The sequence below is a fragment of the Anser brachyrhynchus genome (assembly GCF_964034855.1).
Source record: "Anser brachyrhynchus genome assembly, chromosome: 5".
In the NCBI taxonomy this organism is placed as follows: domain Eukaryota; kingdom Metazoa; phylum Chordata; class Aves; order Anseriformes; family Anatidae; genus Anser; species Anser brachyrhynchus.
This window is the reverse complement of record NC_137699.1, coordinates 16,274,753-16,297,523: the sequence shown is the minus strand read 5'-3', so window position 1 is coordinate 16,297,523 and position 22,771 is coordinate 16,274,753. Positions and strand designations below refer to the sequence as shown.

At 38.7% G+C, this 22,771-nt stretch overlaps 2 protein-coding genes across 10 annotated transcripts in view; one reads left to right on the top strand and one right to left on the bottom strand.

The window, feature by feature from the left end:
* Positions 1 to 9,571, top strand: part of IFTAP (intraflagellar transport associated protein) — a 40,559-nt gene extending 30,988 nt beyond the window's left edge. For 6 of the 9 annotated variants that reach the window (XM_080594621.1, XM_080594622.1, XM_080594623.1 and 3 more), the window contains 2 exons: positions 278 to 408; positions 6,395 to 9,571. In XM_080594621.1, the coding sequence (XP_080450747.1) occupies positions 278 to 408; positions 6,395 to 6,559 (296 nt within the window). In that variant the 3' untranslated portion in view covers positions 6,560 to 9,571. The remainder of the gene's footprint in view (positions 1 to 277; positions 409 to 6,394) is intronic. The other 3 variants (XM_080594626.1, XM_080594625.1, XM_080594624.1) reach the window with 1 other exon arrangement.
* The window catches only part of LOC308196094 (uncharacterized protein), a 596,499-nt gene continuing 582,082 nt past the window's right edge, over positions 8,355 to 22,771 (bottom strand). The window contains exon 13 of the mRNA XM_080594627.1: positions 8,355 to 22,771. This exon is cut by the window's right edge and continues 38,614 nt beyond it. The gene's annotated coding sequence lies outside the window, so the exon portion shown is untranslated.

The window sequence follows — 22,771 nt, the reverse complement described above, 5'->3', positions numbered from 1 at the left end:
CCAGAATTTTAATTCAGCATCCTCAGGAAAGAAGAGCTAGCCATCCGTTTAATCAAGTTTGATTTTTCCTTAGTATAGTATATTTTATTATCTAGATTCTAGCTCAGGACTGCATGCATCTGTTTGCAAGATAATTGCCTGTATTATATATTATGCAACAATAAGTACAACACACTGACTAACAAGCTTCTGTCTGTATCTAAGCACTACAGGATTTTACACATGATTGTGTTAACATACATTGATAGAAGGATAAAGTTGAGTATTTTTTATTCAGCAGGGTCATTAGTTCTTCCAGGACAGGTGGAACAGACACTGACTTGCTGTACACCAGCTTTTGATAAGCCTGTTCAGCGGAAGTTCAGAACCTTATCGGTGCCACAGCCATTGGACAGCAAAACACAAGAGGTATGAGGTCAGATTTATTTGTTTAAACACTTCTTTTTTTTTTTTAAACCTGTTGGCTTCTAATGTTATTCACACAGGGACAGAGGGATTGTGTGGAACTGCTGTGAGTTTACAAATCACATTTTTAATGTTTGAATTAATGAATTCTGAAATACATTAAGAATTGAGGTAAATACTCTAATACAAAGGCTCTGCTTTATCTTGCATACTGTTGCTATATAATCCTATGTTTTCAAATTGCAGACAAATTACAACACTCCCAAGTTGTATGTGGGCTTTTTAATATTTAATTGGTGTAATTTGCAAAATATTCAAGCAAACTCTTGCACTTCCTGACCTTTTAAGAAATCATAACTTACGTGGGCCATTTAATTTTCCAGTGATTGCATGGTCTTACAACATCGTGCAGTTCTCATTGAGCTGGATATAGGAACTATCTTCTGCAGCAGTGAGGTAGTGAATGATCACTAATATGATATTTGAAAAAGGTTTTAGAATATATTGTGATCAGAATTGGAATTTGTTCTTTTGGAAATGAGTAGTAGCAAGATGCTGCTGAGGATCTGTATCATCTAGGTCTGGCATGGAGAGCTTTGTGGCATGGAGTCTCAGCCTTTTAATCAGACACAAGCAATACATGTTTTAATTTAGAATTGCCATTTTCCCTCAGAATTTCAGACCTTTTCAAACTAGAACAGAAGGTGTGGATTGCTCACAGGCTTACTTTAAGTCATTAAACTTCCTATCCAAATAGTCATTGTGAGCATTAACTTTCCGGGATGTTTATATTGAAAAGAATTTTTCACAACATTTTTTCCGTTGCCTGATCATTGTAATAAAAGCCGAAGTTAGCTTCTGGCTAAAAGTGGGCAGTTTTGATAGCTTCATATGTTTATTGATGTCCCATGAGGCTTAAACCAAGTTTATAAATGATGTGTGACCAAGGAAGGATTGATGGTGTGGCAGGGCGTATGGTGTCTCATTTCCAGAGCTGAATTGTAGTTGGTTCTTTGCAATAAACTCTTTACTATAAGGAACAAGTCTGCTTTGGGAAAAAGTAAATGTTCTAAAATGACCTTTCAAGCTCTAATACCTTCCATTCTGTGAATAAAAATATTTGCTCTTTTCCCTAAGGATTGACGTAATTCAAAGTTTTTTGCCTTGAGAAATATCCATTGGCATACAAAAAAACGTAGAATGAGGTTTTATAGTTTGCTCATTTGATAACTTCTGTATAAAATCAAAGAAGGAGAGTTGTAGCAGCCTGCAGTGTTCATAAATGATTGCATATGACTCTTTAAGTTATAATTCATGAAAAATAGATGAAGATCCCACTGCATGCAAAATTCATTTCTGTTTGAGGAAAAGTTGGGTTTTGAAAGGGAAACTGACTACTATTACATTGGTTAAGGGTTGCTGCATTTTTCAAGAACAAATACTTAGGATTTTCACAACTGTTTGGCTGGTGCCAGACTCTGCAATACTCAAAATGAAGGCAGTCTTTCCCCTAAATTATACATGTTTTAGTGCCTTCACTTAGATAATAGAAATGTGGCCTGATTTTTAGAACTGTCAAGGCTGAACAGGTCTATTTTAAAATCCCTCAGTGCTTCAAATTGTCATTGCTGTGAAAATTAAGTCTTGCATTGCTTATGGCAGGACTACTTGAGAAAAAGATTTACCCTGAAGACATCCCTGCTTTGAAATGACTGTTCCCTGTCCATCAAAACAAATCCGTTAGGGAAGGGCAACAGAATGTGGCTGCCTATTTGTTTTTTGCAGGGCATAAGGGAAAACCCTTCTCTTTGAAAAATAAACGAGTGCAATGGAGGAGCAGAATATCTGTGCTATGGACATATTTGTGAGGGACTTCAGCGGAAGTTTTACATCTCTGAATGTATTGCTAGGGAAGGTTTAATGTAAAAAAGAAGCTCTGTTAAAGCCCAGTGCACAACTTGGCTAATTATTCAAGGACAGCTCTCCCTGAACATGTTTCTTCTATCAAAAGTTGTTGATACAGCAATGACACAAGAAATTATTTGGCCAGCAATTTTGCTTCCTCTTTCTACCCTGGTTTTAGACATTTTTATATATATATATATATATTCTGAAATTTTAATATAGACAGTGCACCATACATGACCTCCCACAAATTGAAACAGTGGAAGCAGCATTCCCTCCATGACTGAAATACATTATCACGTAACATTTACCTCCCCTACCTGGATATTTATTCTCTTCTTTATTTCTACTTAATACTTTCTTTCATAAAAGACAGGTTTTATATTTATTTATTTATTAACTGTATGTGTTAATGTCTAGGTTCTTTATTTGTTCTTATTTCCCCCCTGCATGCATATAACTTAGTTGAATGCATATTTTTCACGTACTTACTATTCACATTCATTCAAAGTGGGGCTCATCTCACCTAATTTCAGCTCTGAATTTAGTCTAATTTAGTCCTGTCATCAGGAGGAAGAGAGAAGCACCTCCAGTAAGTGATTCATCTCACTTGCTGTCAGCATTTGTCCTAAGATATATTATATCTCTGTCTGATATCAGAGGCTTACTCTCAGGCTGGTTCTTTTTTGTCTGGCTGCTTTAATCTAGAAGCCTGCTTTTTGTATAGCTGGGATTAGGAAAGATGAATTCTACCCTTCTATTCCCCATTGTTAGTCTTTAGTTTGAGCGTTCAAAAAAGTATTTACCGTGCCCCTTTTTATCATTTTAACTGTGGAATGTCAGCATCTAAAACCTAAAATGCAGCTTCCATTGACCTCTTTTGGTCTAAGATTCTACTGCTAGGCCTCAACTGATGTTTGTTTCTACTAAGTGCTATGCATAAATGAAACAAGAACAAGGAAGAACTTGTAACCTAAAGACAGGCTTGACAAAGTGAAGGAAGATGGAAGAGTTGTATCTTTTCAGAGGCTGGTAAAGACACAGAGATTGAGTGACTTGTCCAGGATGATGAAGCGGTAGTGGAAAATGGGCCATGATTTATTGACTTTCAGTCCAGTGCCCCTAGTTTAAGACAAACCTTTTTTTTCCCCAAGTAACCCATACTAAGTTTATATGATATAAAGGCATACATGCCTTTCCCCCTTTTTTTACTCATAGTTATTGAGTTGGTGAGTTTTCTTTTGAGTATACAATGAAATCATCAGTGAGTGTATGCACATCCTTTACATAACTTGAACAAGTGAATTGTAGTGTGCCGTAATTACACAGAAGTACAGGATTTAGAAGAAGAGAGTCAAGCTGTTCAGTTAACTGTAACTCCACACAGATTAATAAAAAGAACTCAGTTGCCAATTATTAATAGACTTTTGAAAGTCTCAACTTTAAGGTATTTTATTTACAAAATTATTATGAACAGCCTCTAGCAAAATACTTCAGTTATTAATATGAATATTGCATTCTTTTTCCCTTAATTTGGACATGCAGGAACTGTAAATGAAAATGATTCTTTCTTCAGAGAGTAAATCACAGGAGCAATCTTAAGCAAACTGGCAGTTTTCTAATAGAGCAAAATTCTATTCCCAGAGAGCTCTCAAAAAGATTTCAATTAGATGTTAAATTAGACACCTGAAATTCACATATTTCTCTCAGCTCCTTAGGCAAAAATAACAAGATAATAACTTGATCAGCTCAGAGGATTCAGTGTTCTATTGCAAAGTGTCTTCCTTTTGAAATAGATCAAAATTGCAGTTTGCAATATAAAAAATTTATACTGCTTGTCTGCATGGAAGGTTGAAGTGAATAGCTTCCTGAGAGAAGAAGAAAAGAATCCCTACTGCTTTGAATGCTCATTAGAGAGATGAAGCACACAGATAAATATGCAATGTGAATAAACTTTTCAAATGTGCAATGAATGTGTAATAGAAAAATAGGTATCAGTGAAAGCAGGTATGTTATACTTTGGCATCTATTTCCAGTTAGCATTTTGGGTTTCGTTTTTTTTTTTTTCCTAACCAAAATTTTTTCCATTTTTTTTCTGCATCTGCATAAAAAGTTATTGGAAAGACACAAAGTTCAACACAAGGGCACAGCGAATGACTGTCTCCGTAAACAGTGTTACAAGAGATTTGTTCTTATAGAATCCCTATGAAGGTTTACTGTAACTTAAACTGTTCTTAGCTTAATTACCTTTAGATGTGAATATTTTTACAACCAAACTAACTGAAAAATATTTGTACGTTGCATTAGATTTTACAAGTGTTTTGTATTTCCTCAAAGGAAAGAAAGGTAGTAATGAAACCCAATTGCTAGTACCCTTACTATACGGAATTCTAGGAGTCTTTGCCTGTAGGAAAGATGAAACTGGCCATAAATATAGTGAGGAGGTCAAGGAGTTGATCATAGCCCTAATGGGAAAGAGAGCTTGTGGTGTGCAGGCTTTGTGTTATGTAAAGATTTCCTGAATGTGCTGTTTATAAAAGTTAATGATGGCTTACCTGGGATAGTCTATGGACATAAGCAAGGTAATGTTTGCATATAGAATTAATACCTTTTCCTAGACCAACTTTATCTACAAAGTTCATTTATCTTATTTATAAATGCCTGTGGTCTAGGGGTCTGTATCTAGGGTGATTTATATGCTCCAGCATCTGTTGAAGCCAATGTAAGCCAGGTCCCTGGAACATTAAGCAATGTAGGTGATTAATAAAATTATACAAAACTGGAAAAATATTTCCTGTTCAATCAGACAGAATATGCTTATTTGTTTTGTTGGATGCAAGGAAGGACACTCGGCATTTTAAAGCCACTGCTCAATTTAGAAGACACGGTACCCCACAAAATTTATGTTAACATTTTATAAGAAGCTGCAGTGACACAGTTAATGACAGAGAATAATATGTTATTCTTATTATATAATAAGTCAGAGAAGTTTCCTTTCCAGTAGCAGGGCACCCACCAGACATAGCAGTGAATATCTCGTAAATATCCATGTAAAGGATGCATTATTAAGTAAACTGTAATGCTTCAATGAGGATTCGTCAGATGTTTGAAAATAAGTGTTTAAATGTTTGGCTGATTTGGTTCTGGAGTACTTAATTCTTGGAAACACAAAGCCCTTGAGGAGGTGTGCTATCTGTCATGGTTGAAATTTCTAGATATGTTATATTAATTTCTCAAAAGATAGAGAACATTTCTGTACAGTTTGGGCAGTGAAGATGTGTCTCCTGTGTAGCTGTGGAATTCATTTTATGTAAATGATTACCATAAACCTTTTGTGCTGTGGCCTCCTGCAGTTCCTTTTCAGCACACAGCCTGCCATAGTTATTTGTTTTCATTATTTTATTTTATAGGCAGAGAGTTAACTCTAAGATATTTCTATGAGAAGCAATATAGAAACACTGTACAATATGTCAGGAGAGCAAATATCAGCAAGCGCAGTAAGACCCTGTGTTCATTATGTAAGAAATCCAAACCATCAAATTGCGTATCTCTGAAATGGTGAAAATGATTAGAGTCTGAACATTGATTATATGTCATTTTTTTTTGCTTATTCCACTCCTGTCCTTTGTTGAAACTGTGTTCTGGGCAGCACGTTACATTAGTATCAGCTGTACACTGACATTTTATGTGTCATTAGCCCAAATTTTAAGGATATGGAATCTGTCTTTGAAATTTAACATGGCTGTACATAGCTTGCCCATATCCCCACAGCCCTGGCTCTACAAGTGGCAGAAATGTAATAGATGTGTGCAAGGAAGGTTTTTAGATTCCTCGCCTCGAGCAAAATTAGCTAATGATATTCATTCAGATATAGTGCAGTACAAATGGGGCACATTAAATGACTTAAATTAGGTCGAATTGAATAATTGAATTTATTCTTTTACTTAAAAACAGCTTAATCAGCTGAGAGTGCTGGAGTCAGAAGAAATAGTTTAATTAAATATTAATTAGAAGTTTGTATTTTGAGCTTCCTTATCATTACTTGCAGCAATATTATTTATGCATCTGTTTTTGTTCATTACAGCTGCTAGGGGATGATGTTCAACCATTCTTACTCGATGAAGAATTTGATTATGACAATGTGGCATTGACCCCAAAGTTCTCTGAAGCCGAGCTGAAGGCCATTATAGAATTGTCTGAAGAGAAGAAGAGAGGACAGATGTCAAGTCCAGCAGGAGCTGAAGACTGAATCAGATGCACCCTGAGTGACATTGTGTGCAGTGCTGGTGAAAAACATTTTAGGGGGTAAATCTAGCTTCTTGTTTTACCCTTAGTGTTTTTATCTGTGTGGGCAGTAAATGACATTGTTAGGATTTTTTTATGTGTTTCACCAAGGTGCCTTGGAGCCTGAGGCTGCCTTTATACCTTCTTCTAGTCCAAATGAAAGCACAGAACAGGGAGATAGTGCTTGCTCAGAGTTGCTTGTTTAGTAGCCCTTCAGCCAGTGAGGAACTTTTACTATCTTTTTGTATTCTGTACACTGATTTGCCTTGGCATTCAGGTTGGCTAAGGAGGTCTCTTTTGGTACCTAAACCCCATGGGATTTTTGAATATATCAGTGGCCTTTAATATTCTTATCCCCAGTGCTCAGCTTCTTTGCTGTTTTCCAGGTGGTACAAGGCAGTTGGAAAGATGTCTCAAACAACAGCTATGAATCCTCTTTTGTAAAAAAAGAAAAAAAATCCTTTACTGGAGTGAAGCCCATGTTGCCTCAGTCTAGGCATGCTAGAATAATTGCTCCATAGGACCAAAACAAGCTGGCATGATTCAGAATAGCTGTATGGCTACTCTGGCTTATATTTGGTACTGACTAGTCCAGAGGTAGTCCTAAAGCTGTCTTTGCCTATTCATTCAGTAATGCAAGTAACAGCTTTTTGCAGCTGATGCATCAGTCTATAGACTTTTTCCCTGTCATTGTAAGATTTAAAGATACAAAGTTATAACAGGGAATAAATCTGAGGATGTTTTTTTCCTCTGTTCTGAGTTACTTTAGTTCTGCAGAGAAATAAATATTCCTGTTTCCAATAAACTTTTTCGAACGAGTTGATCAAAATTGATGTTGTATAACTACTGACAATTAAACATGTACTGCTACAAAAACCCTTCCAGACAGAGAAAAATATAGTGATCTAATCCATTAAAGAAATTGGCATTGAAAGGCTGTCAGATTTAACTTTTTTTTGCAGTATATGATTCCAGATACTAGTTTATGGCTTATACTCAGCATCACTGAAATACAGTAAGCTTTGGAGCTTAGTAGAGTACACACAGTATGAGTGGGAGAGAAGAATGTGCATCTCTGGCACAAGATAGTGTGAACTTGTGCCACAAGATGTTTAGAATTTATTTTTTTAGCTTACTGTAGAAGCTTTGCTTATGCAGCTTGGTTTAACATCACAATTCTGGATTGTATGACTGGTCTTTCTGGTATTACTCCATTAGCTAAAGTTGATTGACCAACATCTTGCCCTTGGCTTATCTCCATTATTTCTGAAGTGGGTGATTAAAGTGATGAATATGGGAACAGTGCCTAAGTAGAGACTAGAGACCAAACCACAAGTTGTTTAAAGACTCTGAGTGAAATCCCTGCAGTTGATTGGCTGCTCCATTGTCAGAAATGTAAGAAAACAAATAAAGTGTTTTGATGTTCCAAAGGAATTTTTTTTTTGATCAGTAACTTTCTAGACTGTAACCTTGCACCACTGAAATCTGAGTAGCATTTGTTTTGAGGAATGGTATTTACCTCAATTAGGGGGATGTAACTTAAGGGGTAGATTAACAGCAGCAACAACAACAACAATGAAAGTAAGCTCAGGTAAGATGATAAGAAGAGTGCTGTAAAACTACGAGTATGTTGTACAGAAGAACTGATCTGTACAGCACCTTACTGTAGAAGGTAATGAGAAATATATTCTTAACATCTACACGCAAAATACCTGTGCTGTAGTTAAAATAGATTTTGATGCAATTGATTGTGTAGTAGATTTTGCTGCTGTTTGGGAACCTTTTTTTTTTTTTTTTTTTTTTTAATTGGACAGACTTAAATTCAATGAAGCATTTTGTTGAACCAAGATATTTTGAATGAAGTTCTTGAGATCTGACCAACTGGAATTTTCCAATGAAATGTTTGGATAAAAAATCCTGAGCAGGTCTGTTTTTTAAATTATCTTATTCTTGAAGTTGTAGATGATGTGTATAAATGGGAGGGATAAGAAAGAAGTTCTTGTAGAGCTCCATGAGGAAGAAATAGAAAACTGCTGTACAAAGATATCAAGGTCAGCCTTTAAAGGCATCAACAGAAAAACAAGGAATGCAACCTCTTAACATATGTATGTATAGCAAAGATACAGCAAAGGAACCTTTAGTCTAAGACCTCTGTGTATAATTTGCTATTCTGAAAACAAAGAATCAACCATAAATAAAGATGGGCTTTTGTGGGTTTGTGGAATGATTTAATGAAGATAATGAATTTGGCACTCTTTATATTCTTTTAGAAAGGTATGAGGCAGAAAAGCTGTAGATCAGTCCTGCTGGAGTCCTGTTGCCAGGATAGTCAATGAGAACTTATCCAGGGGTTCATAATGATCTTCAGGCCAAATCAGCTCTGGAAACTCTTAAGTGCATTTTCTATTCATTTCATTAACGATTTTTCTCTGTGCATTAGGGATACATCCAGCCATTCACTTCCTTCTCTCACAGGCAGATGATTCGCTTACCAAATGTTCAGAGTACCTATTATGCTCCATAAGTGTCATTCAGTATAGTCATTATATGGTTCCGTTTGATATAAAGAAACACTTTGCTGCAAAATACCCAACAAAATTGGAACTCTTTAGTGACATTTATCTTATGCAGAGAAATGGGAATAATTCACTTACATTTACACTACTCATGAGTTAGATTTTTGCTCTTTATTAAGAGAGATGAATATCACAGTGGAGATTAGCCAATGCCGGCTACATTTTCTGAGCATGATGTTCTGTTGGCCTGCCCTTGGGCTTGTTTTTGGCTTGTACCTTTTATTTGATTATACTTCTGAGAGAAGGTGTATTTTACTCTTTTCTGTTACCAAATGGTCATCTTAAAGAACATATATTATGTGCACGTTAAATTTTATACATGTACATGGAATTAGTTATCTGGATTTGTGTCTGTATTTCTGAGGTGGAGTCTGAATAATATTAAAGAGGAAAAAAATATATATTTTAGATTTTCATCAGGAGTTGTTGAGAGACATTCTCCTTTCCTATTTATGGTCTTTTCTAAACACTTTTCCTATTTTCCACAAGCATTAAAGACAAAACTCTGACATGGAACAGGAAACTGAGTGCTACTTGGAGTCAGCTGTTGCAGCAGGGAGTGGTACTAGCTTTCTAACCCACTGATGAGGATTTTGAAATGCAAAATCTCTGATGTTGGGCAAACTCACTGGCAATCAGGCCTATGTGATGCATCTCTAATCTCTTTGTATACATGATTTCATTGATGTCTAAGGTGCAATAGAGCCATGCACCCACATCAGTCAAAGAGCTTATCAGCATTAGACTTTTTGCTCACTGGGGTGTTACTACTTCCTTTCACAGTCTTGAAGGATCATGAGGTTGAATGGAGGATCATGAAGGATCAATGGGGTGGAACTCTTAAGTCTTATGGGAAGTTAGTACTACTTCCACTCTGGCAGGAATCTTAAGGGTTGTTTCCTTTGCTGGTTGTGGTGCAAGCTTAGCTATTAATTCTGAGTTACTCCTTGTGGGCGTAAAAAGAAGAGTAACTATTTGATGAGATAGTGGTTGTGAAAGAATAAGATAAAAATTGAGGAAGTGAAAAGAGATGCAGACAAATCTGTCTGGCAGACATTATGGTTCTAAATATAATTCTATTAATGCACAAAGGTATCATTATGTATACTTGTATATACACAGTGCCACTGAAAGAAAATAATTTTAGTTTTGAGAGTACTCACCAGATAATTCAGAACCTTTTGAAGAAGGTGGCATGGTAACAAATCCTTGCTCTTATGGAAAAGACCCTTTGATCCTCTGGCCTTCATTTTCTGCTGCTATAAACTGGCAGGGCTCCACTGAGGCCATTTGTATTCATACAGAGCAGATAGGGCCCTGGTGTTTACAGTCTTAGCTGAAAGACTACAAAGCCAAATCAATTGCTGAGTTAACTTTACTCAATAGAAAACAATGTATATGACCCGTTATCTTTATGTGAAAATATTTAAATGCAGAGCCAGTGCAAATTAAATGTGAAAAACATATCTTTAATTGTTCAATTGCTATTTTTACACAGACCATTTTGGAGGTTCTCTGGTGGTGTGTGCTTAGAACATTGTTTTTTGCTTTAATAAAAATATCAGATATGCTTTCAAGTCATGTTCAAATCATGAAACTTGATTATATACATTACTAATAATTCTCAACTCCTTTGAAGTTTTTTTCCCCCTCTGTGACTTGGCAAGGGTTAGAAATGGACTTTGCTTTATCTCGAAATTGTTTTAAAATGATCTGACATCCTTTGTGAAAACATAGACTTTGCACTGCTATACAGGAGCGTTCTCTCAGTTTGTGGTGGAATGGGAACTTTGCAAATCAAAACAGGACCAAATTCTTAGTTATTCAGCATTGTTATGTATGCTTTGGTTTGGCTGAGCAGCCATTCTATATCAAGGGGGCTGCTTGGCTAGCAGGCTGATTTGTACCCTGTTGTCCTCTACCCTTAGTTTCACTCAGGGGTCTGAGTGGCACCTTGGTCCCCCCGGGTACAAATTCTTACAGCCCTGCAAAGACTGTTGGACGTTTTGGCTACACTGACCAAAGACACCGAAGCAGGAGCCTTCTGCTGGGGCTCCAAGCATGCTGAAAGGGCTGGGGCAGAGGTTCTTCAGACCCCTTGGCTCACTGGGCTGTGCCGAGCACAAGGCTCACCGCCCTCCTCCACGGGCTGCAGCAGCCGGCAGTCACTCAGGCTGCCCAGTAAAGCGAGGAAACCCTTGACAAGGGCTCTCACCGGCCTCATGAAACGAGTTCCCTGCACCGCAGAGCCGAGCGCCTGCGATAGCGGAGGGCATTCCCACCGCGGTGCGCTTTCTTGTGGCGGTGCGGCAGTTGGCACAGGTGGCCCTGAGGTACCGCATGTGTCCGGGCCGCGCGGGGCTCGCCCTGACGGCAGGCCGCCTTCGCCAGTCCCAGGCACACACGGTTCTCCCAGGTGCTAAGTGTTTGCCTCTCCCCTGGGAAAACAAGGCAGGCATTTTTCTCTGAAATGGTACCGAGTAAGTTCTGCAACACCTGAAAAGATGACGAGTTTGCTAAGTTTGTGCTTGCCGGCTGCTGGACGCCTTGGTTTGGCTGGCAGGGTACTGTACGCCAGTGCTGCAGGTGTATGAGCTGTGAAATGCCACGGAGTTAGGATGGAGATTTCTTTAGTGCTTGTTTATGAGAAGTTTGCAAGAAAAGCAAGTGTTAGAAGGTACTGTCGTTTTTATAGACAGGCTAATTTATTTGCAATTGCAGTGCACCACAGTTAAAATGGAAATCAATTTTAATGCCTTACGAAAATGCAGAAATATTTGTCTCATTTACAGCACTTCCAAAAAGGACATATAATAAAATTCCCCTGATTAACAATCTATAATTTTATGTGCTCTGTGGTGTCTTTTTCAGAACATCTATCCACATAAATGTGTTTCAAAATAATAAGCAAAGATAGATCTGAACAAAATCCCTAAATCTAACTTCACACTGAATTTCAGACTTTAGCAACTCTCTGAATATTCAAAGCCCCCTTTCATCTGAATATCCCCAAACTTTGGGGAAGTAGATACTTTAAAATTCTCTAATCAAACATTTCTCAAGCAAAAACTCCAAACCAAAGCAAATGGAGACTTGTTTATATGAAAATAACCTATAGAATATAACAATTAAGGTTATTGCATTCCATAAGGAGGTAATGGTATTCTAAAGAATGAAATGGAAAGCGATATTTTTCTAGAGAGTGAACTATACTAAAATATTCTGTTGACTTGATACAATTCCTGAGAACCTTTCAGTGCCCAATTGAAAAATGAGTGTAATCATTTAGTAATTCATGTGGATTTACAACGCAGTTATCTCTTGAGCCATTAAAATGAGATTAAAAATGTGTGGGATTTTTCAGTGTATTTTGTGGCAGTGCTAACACCATAAATTAGGGCTTTAGCCTCATTATATCATATGTTTCAGCAGAGTTTGTTCTTTTGTGGCTGTTGTGGTTGAGTACTTGGGCAGCACTGTTTGTGGAGTGCAGGTGTGTAGTTGCAGCAAGTAAACCTCATGTTTAATAGGCTTTCTTGAATCCATCTGCTTTTCTGTGCATATGTATAAAGCCTTGTAATAGGCAGTATGATATGCATAATTCTTAGAAAGAAGTGTCATTTATTATGTTGCTTATGCTCCTCAGAATAACTTAGCTAGAGGACAAATTCTGCCGATTACTTGGAAGTGTTGACTCTGCCAGTTAGATTTGCTGAATATTGTACACGTGTTCTTTGAGGGTGAAATGTTGAAATGCATTTTTTTTCTCCTCTTTTCCTTATTTTTGTATTTGGTTTTCCTACATGAGATTTACAGCTGGCTTCCCTACACTTGACAAGACACTGCATTAATCCAATGAGCTACTTTCCTGCTGGATAAAATTTTACAGTAAAAAAGATGGAAGGCTGGTGCCTGGGCCAGGAAACATCAAAGCACCGTTAACATTTCATGCACAAGCTTAGCATTTGCAAAGCTTTCAAAAACAAACAATTGGGAAAATACAAATAATGGTCAGCTGGCTGACTGAATGAAAATTTAATTCCCAATTGCCTTTGTTTAAGTCAGCTGCTTACATGCCGGTTCCTCTGCCCACCAAGGATTCTGCTAAGTAACATATTTCAAAATCCAGACTGTCAAAAATACTGACAGCTAGCACTAGCTGAATAGCATTTCCTACAACAAAACTGTGATCTGTTTAAGGCTCTTTGTTTTGGGTTGTGAAACTCTTCTTGAGTTCCACGGATTTATTTTCCACTTATGAACATTAATAATGTAAACTGTACAAAAAATAACAGCCTGGTGGATATCTTTCTGCTGAGATCGGGAAGAAAGGAGGTAATGGGAACAGAGATTGGCTGAACAGCCAAATATCACCTGGGCTGTGAATGTGACATTTAATGTCTTGCTTTTCATTCTTTTGCAATATTGGCATTAAAATCCCAACTGTCAAAAGAATACACCTTCTTACCTGCCAAAACACAGATTTATGAATGCGCTGGCAAACCAGCAATCCAAATTCAAATGGTTACTGTTCCACGGGTAATAGTATTCATTGTGGGCTATATTTTGTGAGGTGCTTGCAGCTGAGGGTATTTTCCAAATGACAGGATTAGGCCATGATCACAAATGTTCAAATAAATGTTTATCTGTTACTGATTGTAATGCTATAATTCTCAAAATTTCATTTTTGAAATATGTATTCTTTTTGATACTTTTCACTTGCTGCCCCAGAACCAACAGATCAAAGTCATCCTTCAAAGATGATACCGGAAAAAAATAACTTGGAGTGCTCTGAACAGAACTGATGAAATTAAGAATGAAGTAAAATTAAGCAATGTTAAGTGTAGGGAAAACAGTTTCCTGAAATAGTTATCTGCCAAACTCTGCAAGTAGCTCTGAAGTTAGTGGAGCTGATTTGCTAAGGGCAATTAAAAATAGTCTGAAAAAAATATTGGAGCATATTATAGTAGCAAAATACTGCATCAGCTGGAGTTGGATTTTATTAATATTTTCCCCATCAGAATAATATACACGAGAATGAATGGTTAAAGTCTGAAAATTTTTACTTGTTAAGACTGTTATCATCTTGGGATTTCAATTCTTATAATGGAAAAAAGTCTGGTTCAGTGCAATGGTGCAGGTTTGGTCTGACTGTTTCAGTTCCAGAGCATCTCTACAAGCTCCTGATTTGTACACAGGCTGGACGATCCATTTATGAAGCATCACTGCCAGCATTTGCACAAATGAGAAATGATGTATTATTTAAATATTCTTTTTTTCTGAACAGCGTAGTTGCATTAAAATTGCACAGTAAGATAGAGAGGGCTTTTTTTCTGCTCTTAAAAAAAAAGCAGCTTATTTTAGAGGTGAGCTTGAAATGAAATTTTGGATCAGAACCACATTAGGGTTTTGAGAAAACCTGTATCTGCATGTAGCTCTTTGTCTCATGACTTTGTGGTTCAGCATTGCTCTCTTTGCCTAAGTAAATGACATCACTTTTGATCTTACTTTGGAATATGTGAAGTTAAACTTTTTTTCCATAATCCAAATACGCCATCAAGTTAATATTTGCAGGGCATGCTTTTATTTTACTGTTTATTCTCCATGCCTCTATTGGTCTTGACTGCCATACTACACAGCAATCAATATCATATCACACACAGAAGCCAGGTTATGACTTTGCCATATTTTCAACAGGAGGGGGGAACCTTCTTCTTGCCGAGAGCTGAAGAGGCTATTGAAACACCTTTGGTTGGCCACTTGTCAATTTGAATGTCTATGTGGGCTTAAGGCCATATTTTGATGATGTATTTTATTACACATATCAGGGAGGTGCTGCTAGTTGAAATAATTGGGAACAAAATTCGGTTCAATGAACTCCAAAACGTTGTGTCTTTTGGTCGCTGTAAGTTCCTCCTGATGCTCCCACCCCATCGCAGCTCTGTCAGCATCAACATACACGACATGGGGACTCTCCCTGCAGTCTCTGGTAATTGGGCTCCTGTAAAGTGCTGTCAATTCGCTGGGACACTTCCGATGAACTGCAGCTTCCCAAGAGGCTCCCCAGAGCCAACTGTATTTTTTATTTATTTTTCCATGCCAAAACACACTTCCACATAACCCTGCCTCACCCTGCCCTCCCCAAAGGAAAGGCTAGAGCAGGCTGTCAGTGCCTTGGCCATTTACCACTTGTTGGTTTAACTGAGTGTTCAATTTCGCTTTTCAGTTCACCTTCTCTAACCTTTCTTTTCCAGATGGGATTTTATGTCTAGTGCCAAGCACTGAGAAAACAAAAATCTGTGTTCCTTTAAACCATCACAGTGTTAACATTCAGAAAGGGGTTTGCTGATGTATTCAGTAAGAGAGGAAACAGATTGCTACCTCACAGAAAAGTTTCTTTGTTTTAAATGTTAATTGTTTTAAAGCACCGTGGAGTTTTTTGGGGCCTCTAGGTCTTTTTTTCTTTCTCTTTTTCTTTTTTTCTTTTATTTGATGGTTGATACAATCTCTTACAAGAAGGGGAGAAAAAAAGTACTTTGTTGGCCTAGTTTCAGGTAACCTCTAAAAGTTCAAGTGGACCAATTACACATAAGAGAACAACAACTTTTGCAAAGCTTCATTTCAATCCCAGAGGGGAAAAATGATAGAAAATCAATTAACTTTCCACATGAAAAAATAGCTCATATTGCTAAGCTTTTCTTGCATAGTTCCTTGATTATGTTTGGAAGCAAATTGCCTTGATTATACCTTTGACGGGAAGGAAAGCCTTTTAATTAATTTAATACATGCTATAGCAGTGCTAAATTGTATCATGGAACGATTAAGTGGGCCTCCACCGATATTTTTGCCCTGTTGAAAATGGATATTGCTCACTTAGTGAGTCACGCTCTTGCTGGGTTGACGCAATTATCTGCTCATTGCAGAGCATGTGACATAAAAGCTATTAGGGCTATTTGTATATAAGAGAGGCTAAATGGAGTAAACAAAAAGCCAGTTTCAGTGGAAAGTCTGAAATGTCTCCTCTGGCCAAAATTTTGGAGCAACTTCAGCTAAACTTCACAGCCTGAACCCACACTGGAGACTGAACTAGACCCTTGAGCCCTAACACAGCCCCTGCTTTGGGGATATTCAGGCTTCAGGTCTGATCTCTGTTGGTCCTGGACTGAAATGAGAAATGGATGTGATTCTGTTTGTCATGTACTGACAGATGATCCTCAAACTGTTGTTCAGTTATGGACTAGTGATAGGAAATTTGTAGTAGAATCTACGGTGCACGAGCTGCTTAAAACCAACATTTGCCTCAAGCTCTTAGCCAAAACCAATTACATTTGTTGTGTTGACCGAGAATAAGATTCTTAAATGAGACTATTCATGCAAATGTTAAAAATATAACATATTCTTCTTTATAAATGTGTTCTTGTATCATCAGTAATGTTACACTGTATTGTTGAAATAATAATAAGAAACATCTTGATTAGACTCTTGGTAATGTAGATTTGCTTTCACTGCTAACCAAGTACAAGTGGGTCACTTTGCTTTCTGTGGTGGATCTCGCCTGTTGGCCTGCTTTTTGTATGGAGGGCTGCTTCTTGCCTGGTGAGCTGTGGAAGCAAATATCCAAGAGCTGAATAATAAAGGAAAAAGTCCACCACCACGAGAGAATCTCTTTTATGAGTTCTCTCACAGCTGTCTGAACTCAGATAATATATGATCACACATTTTTCTAATATCCCAAGATCATAAGTAATGAAAAATAAAAAACTGCAAGTGAGGAGCAATACTCTCATTGTATGTGCTCTGTTCTTTCTGATTCCTCAGAGAAGAGCCAACTGGTGAGGGATCTGTTTATAAAAGGAAACTTGTAACTATGGTTTGGGAGAGAGACTCAGGATGGGAGAGGAAGTTTTCTTGCAGCAGTGTGAGGGCAAATATGTGCTAGAAATGAATTTTAGAGGTGACGAATCGCGGCTGCAAATGCTGTACCACAGGACTGGTACGTTCTGAGCTAGTGGGTTCTGCATTATTTAGAGATTTAATTTAATTAGAGATCTTAGATTTAATAGCTAACATTTTGAATTGTGACAGAATTGGGCTGGCAAACATCAGTATGCAAGGAGCGTGGTCAGATGCACTCATTAGACTTGTGTACCAGTAAAGATACTTCGTATTGACTAGCATGGCAAGGCCAGCAACCTGAATGGCTGCGTGACATTCCCTGGCACCGGGTAGAGAGATGCAATTAGCACCATTTACTTCAGTAAAGATTCACTTCCTTGAAGGCAGGTTTCACTTCCACAGGTGGCTGATGGGGAGCCGATGTGGTGCAAGGGCTGTAACTGTGCTCCTGCCCCTGCCCGGGTCCCACTGGCTGCTGGCCACCTCTGGGACCGGCTGTAGCTTCAGTGACCTGGACTGTGTTGCGCAGGCCTGACTGACTGAGTGCAGTCAGTGGATGTATTTGAGAAAGCAAATGTATTTGTTTTTCGCACTGTTGGTACAAACATGTATTTGCTCTTTGTGTTTGTGGCATGAGTGGTCCGATGTAGCTCTCTAACTTCCCATCAATAGCAATTATGCCAAAAAAATATTTTTCCTTTTGCATTATTTAAATTTCTTTCATCACAGTGCCATGCATTTATGTACTTCCTTAGTTCCCCTGAGTTAAAAATAGCAAAAATATAATATGCGTTCACAGTACTGTATTTTGATTGCATTTAGGTTCTATTTTTAATGCTTAGCCTCTTCATCAAGAGAAAGAATATACACTGTCTGCTTGCTGCAAGGCAAAGACAGATAGCTTGGGAACGCTGTTAGTGCTGGGATCAACATCACAGTTAACCAAGACCTAACCCCTCTGAAAGGTGGAAGGGCAGGTCGAAGACTGAGAACTTCATAGAAGTGTAAAGGCAGTCAGGCATGTCTAACCATTCCCACCATAACTGCTATGTCATCTCCGTTGGGTTACTCTAGCAAATATGCTGCTTCATGGCTTCAGCAAAATATTAAATACACCATTCTTAGGAAAAAAAAAAAAAAAGATTTGATCTATTTCAGTACTTGAAATTTCCTCTCAGACCTGGGCTTGTTAATTCATAATTGAAGTTGTGCCCCCGGAGTCCAACAGACCAGTAAGAGAATCCCAAGTGCTGCCAGCTGACTGACTCTCCCACGAGACCAACGGGTGGTGGACAGCGCTTAAGGGAAAGCTGACACAGGGAGAGAAAAAAGAAATAAAGGGTCACTAACTAAAAAGTGTTTTTCTCTGGACAAGGAAGATTGAAGGGGTGAAAGTGAATACATGAATCGGTTTGGGAAAATGGGTTGAAAATTGGTATGAGGCTTGCTGAGCATCATGTAAGAGTTCCAAATGCTCTAGCCACTGTTTTCCAGTAACCTAAGTCCGAAATAAGTATTTTTTTTTAGGGAAAAATTTCTTAGTTACTATTTTTTTTTTCTTATTTCTCTAAAATAATGTGAACAGAGTAACTACTGACATTGCAAAAGCCATTCTCAGTACAGAACACGTGGTGGCAATGTTGCACTGCTTCTGAAGGACTGTCGTGCAGCCCTCACCCAGCCAGCATTCATTTACAAAGCAATAAATAGCTGGATCAGTAGAGTGGTGCTTTACCCAGGGAATATTGTACTTGTACATGGTAGTACTGATTGTGTTTTCTATTAAAATAGTGAGTAAGGTATAGGAAAAAAATATTTTTTCTTTTTACTGCATGTGTTATTTTCATGCATCCTAAGCACTGATGCAATTAAATTTTGCAGCAATAATGTAGCTGGTATAGGAAAAAGATACGACTAATTAGTTTCATTCCATAAAATCACCCATATCTGCCCAAGAGGAACACTTCGGGTAATAAAACCTCCACCCATCACACACACAGAATCGGGAACTGTGTTACTCTGACACGGCGAGGTTTCTCCCTCCCGAAAGAAAGCTTTGCTATTCAAACATGCTAACCACAAACTCTCGCTTCCAAAAAGATCTCTAGCCTAAATATCAGCTTCCCTAAATGGCTACAGGGAAATGGCAGAAGTGTTGCAGAAGGGCTGAGTTTGGGGCCTACCTCAGGGGGAGTTTCTGGGGTCAGCAGCTGTGGAGGGCTCTTGGCACTGCCAAGCCCCTCACTGTTGCTGGGGTTTGGTCATAAAGCAACCATGGGTTCGTTCACCTGTGGCCTTGCTTCTCCTTCCAGTCTGACAGGAGGGCCCTCAGAGGCAGGTTTGAGTAGGAGAGGACTTGTACTATAAACGCAATAGATGTTGGGTCTCTGGGGCTCTCATCTTTTGCAATTGTCCTGCTTTTGGTGTTGCTGTTGCCACCCCATGAGTTCCCTTCCCAAGCCATGGTCTTCCCTGTTTTTTTTTTTTTTTCTTCTACCTCTGTCAAGCTCCGTGCCTTGGTAGACAAACCCTTCCTGTGCTTCTGTCATGGCTCAGCTGATTTCCAGTTCACAAACACAAAATTAATGAGTTTTTTTCCTTCCATTTTTCAGTCTCCTAGGCCCAGACGTGTTATCAATCACTGCTGTCCTTATCTCCAGGAACCTGGACTCGAGTCTAGGTCCCAGTGGCAGGAGCAGCAATTCAGCAGCAGTGCCCCAAGGTCCCTGCTGCAGTGCTCCCTTACTCGCCAAGGGGAGAGGCCCAGGGGAGCAGGAAAGCTGCAAGGTCTTAAAATACCTTCTTACTCTGCAGGAAGGAAAACACTTGGTTTCTTCGGCTAGCAAATAATAAAGCTCTGTGCCGTAATTGCTCCCTTCTCCCCATTCCACCAGCTACAAATATAAATCGAATTAAACAACCCCCAAAGCATGAGAGCAAGCACTCCAAGTAAGCCACACGAAACCAGCTGCTTAGATTCATGTTTCAAATTGGTTGGTATAGGCTGAGTCCTGTGAGCAACTCATACCCACACAGGCCAGCAAATACAAACACTGGGAATTAAACAAGTATTTGGGTCACGTCACTGCTAGGGCTGCTATAAATAAAAGCTGGCTAGAAACACTGAAAATGTATCGAAGTAATTGATACATTAATAGCAGTGACTTTGATTAAGCCGTTTTTATTTATATTTATTTATTTTTTCCCAATGCCTAAAGTCCTTTCTCAGTATGCATTTCTAGGATGAAGATCAAGAGCCCTGTAATTTCACATCTTCTCTATTTATTCACAGGAAGTATAGATTAAGTTGTAGTAGAAAATAATATGAATGGAAGTTTGCCTACAGCTGCTAAGCAGGAGTTTGGTATGTAGGTAGGTTCTTCCTTTCACTGAGTATAACAACCAAGACCAAAGCCTTAAAATGCATTCAGGGAGGAAACATAAAAGCCATATAATTCCCTTTTACGTGCGTAACATAACCTACATGTTATGATCATTATTTCTACTGTCAGTAATTTTTAACTAGAAAAGGAAGAAGTGGCCAGGCAATGAGTGTTCTTGAGATGTGTTGCTCTTGAGGGATGCAGCTGACAGCGGAGATCTCCAGACCGACACGCTTGCCAATCTCTGAACCTATCACCCACCTTGCCAGCAGCCTCTCTGCATGGCTGGGGAAATGCTTTCCAACTTGCCATCTTCCCTGCCTCTGAAAAAACAGCGAGAGCTCCCACAGCCCTTCAGCCAGTGCTGTTTTGCTCTTATTTCTCCCTGTTGAGGCTCTGCCAAGTCCCCACTTGCACAGCACCACCATAAATACTGCTTTGCGGCTGTACTGCTTCGTGTGGTCCTCTGCAACGCTTGGAGTACAGGCTGCGCTGCTGAGGAGTAACAGCCGGGATGAGTTTCCTCTCCAGTGCTTGGCCCCACTGCGTACAGTCAGAAGGCAAAGAAGTGCACAAGCCTACATGCCTAAGCAATTTGGTGTCCTGCTGCTTTCTGTTTTTATTTTAAGTCTGAGCCTGAATTGATGAGAAATGAACTTAAACACTATTAGTAAGAAAATGATGAATCCCTTTTGTAAAAATGATCATCTGTGTAGTGCAGAGAAATGGCTAAGATAAACATTTGTAATTTAAAAAGAAGGGCGTTAAGAAGATTCATTCCGAAACGCTTACACTTCTTTTAAAAAGTTTGTTGGCTTTTGCTTGTTATGTCCCCTTGCACAAGTGAAATATTAGCTCTCTAGTCCCAAGTGCTAAAAAAGAAACATTTATTGGTCACTCGATTATCGATCAAGATAAAAAATTATGCTTTTTGTGTCTTGTATTAATGGCATGGTGATCTTCACCACCTTTTGCTAATCTTTTTTAAAGAACGGTACAAATGTCATTTTCGTAGCTGAGGCACTGAGTCCCCAGGATGCCCAGAAAGGCCTCCTCGGTGTGCAGATTTATTTCCCCTGAGCAGCCAGAAGTATTTCAGCAAGGGAAAGATACTGGAGAGAAATGCAGTAGCTATAGATAGTAAAGGCAGATGCTGTAGAGGACTGACTGAGGGCTAGGAAGTTACAGAGATTGTGATGTTTAACGCTCGCTGCTAGTTCACAGCTCATGTACCTTTACTTTCCTGTCCTGATAATATTTTATGTGGTCAAGGTTTGATGAAAACAAACAACAAAATCCATAGTACATCATATATTTTCTCTTTCTTGGGAACAACACACAGAAAATGTATGAAGTTCACATACAGGTACTGAATTAACAACCCTGTTTTCATGAAGTACATAGAAAGGATTTACTGGGTGGGTTTCAGATGTAATATAAGCTCTTGCAGAGGCAGAGGGCCAGATTCCCCATTCACCTGTGCAAGTGTAGACAAAATACAACAATCGTAGTTCAGATAGGAAGGAGGAAACGCAATTTCCCAGCCTGCCTCACTGCTAAAACCAGCTTCTCATCTGAAGTGACACAGGCGTAGAAAATAGCCAGCGGAGAGAATGGCTCTGCTGTCCTGATTACCTTTCTGTTTATTCTTCTCTACTGCCCTGCAATCAGCAGGCAATCTGTTTTGGAGCAAACACCATTTGAGGCTGCATTGTCTTTGGGTCACTTCCATTTCATGCTTTAGTACATAGCAGTGGAAGCTGCTTGCTTTGGGTGTTCTGAGCATCTGCAGCAATAGGAGAGAGCTCCGGCAAGATGCTTAAAAATATATTCCAACATTTTCCATGCTGTTCTGCGACAGATGTTTTGTCCAGTCATATTAATCTATCATCTTGAAAATCAGTTCATATTAAAGAAAATGCCTGACCTCAGTTTCCTCCACACTTTTCCTTACTTCAAATAACTGTTCTAATGCTTTATTGAGGTCAAAGAAGTGGACCAGCAGTAGGCTGCATTAATTTTTCCCCTTTCCATAACTGTATTATCTTTCTGTTCCCCGACATACAATATTTTCCAAATTGAAAATTTATTAGAAATCCTTACTACTCAGCTTGCGATTCGATATATTGGGTTTCTTGCAGCTCTGGGATGAACTGCATCTGGTTCCCTTTATTGAGATCACTCGGGGATTTCTTCTTCCCCAGAAGCCATTATTTCAAAGATCCTCAGTTCCATTAGCCAACATGATTTGCCCACATGCACAACATTGACGTCGCTACTGAAAACCAAGACTGGGAGTTAGTTTGTGGGCTGTAGTGTGGT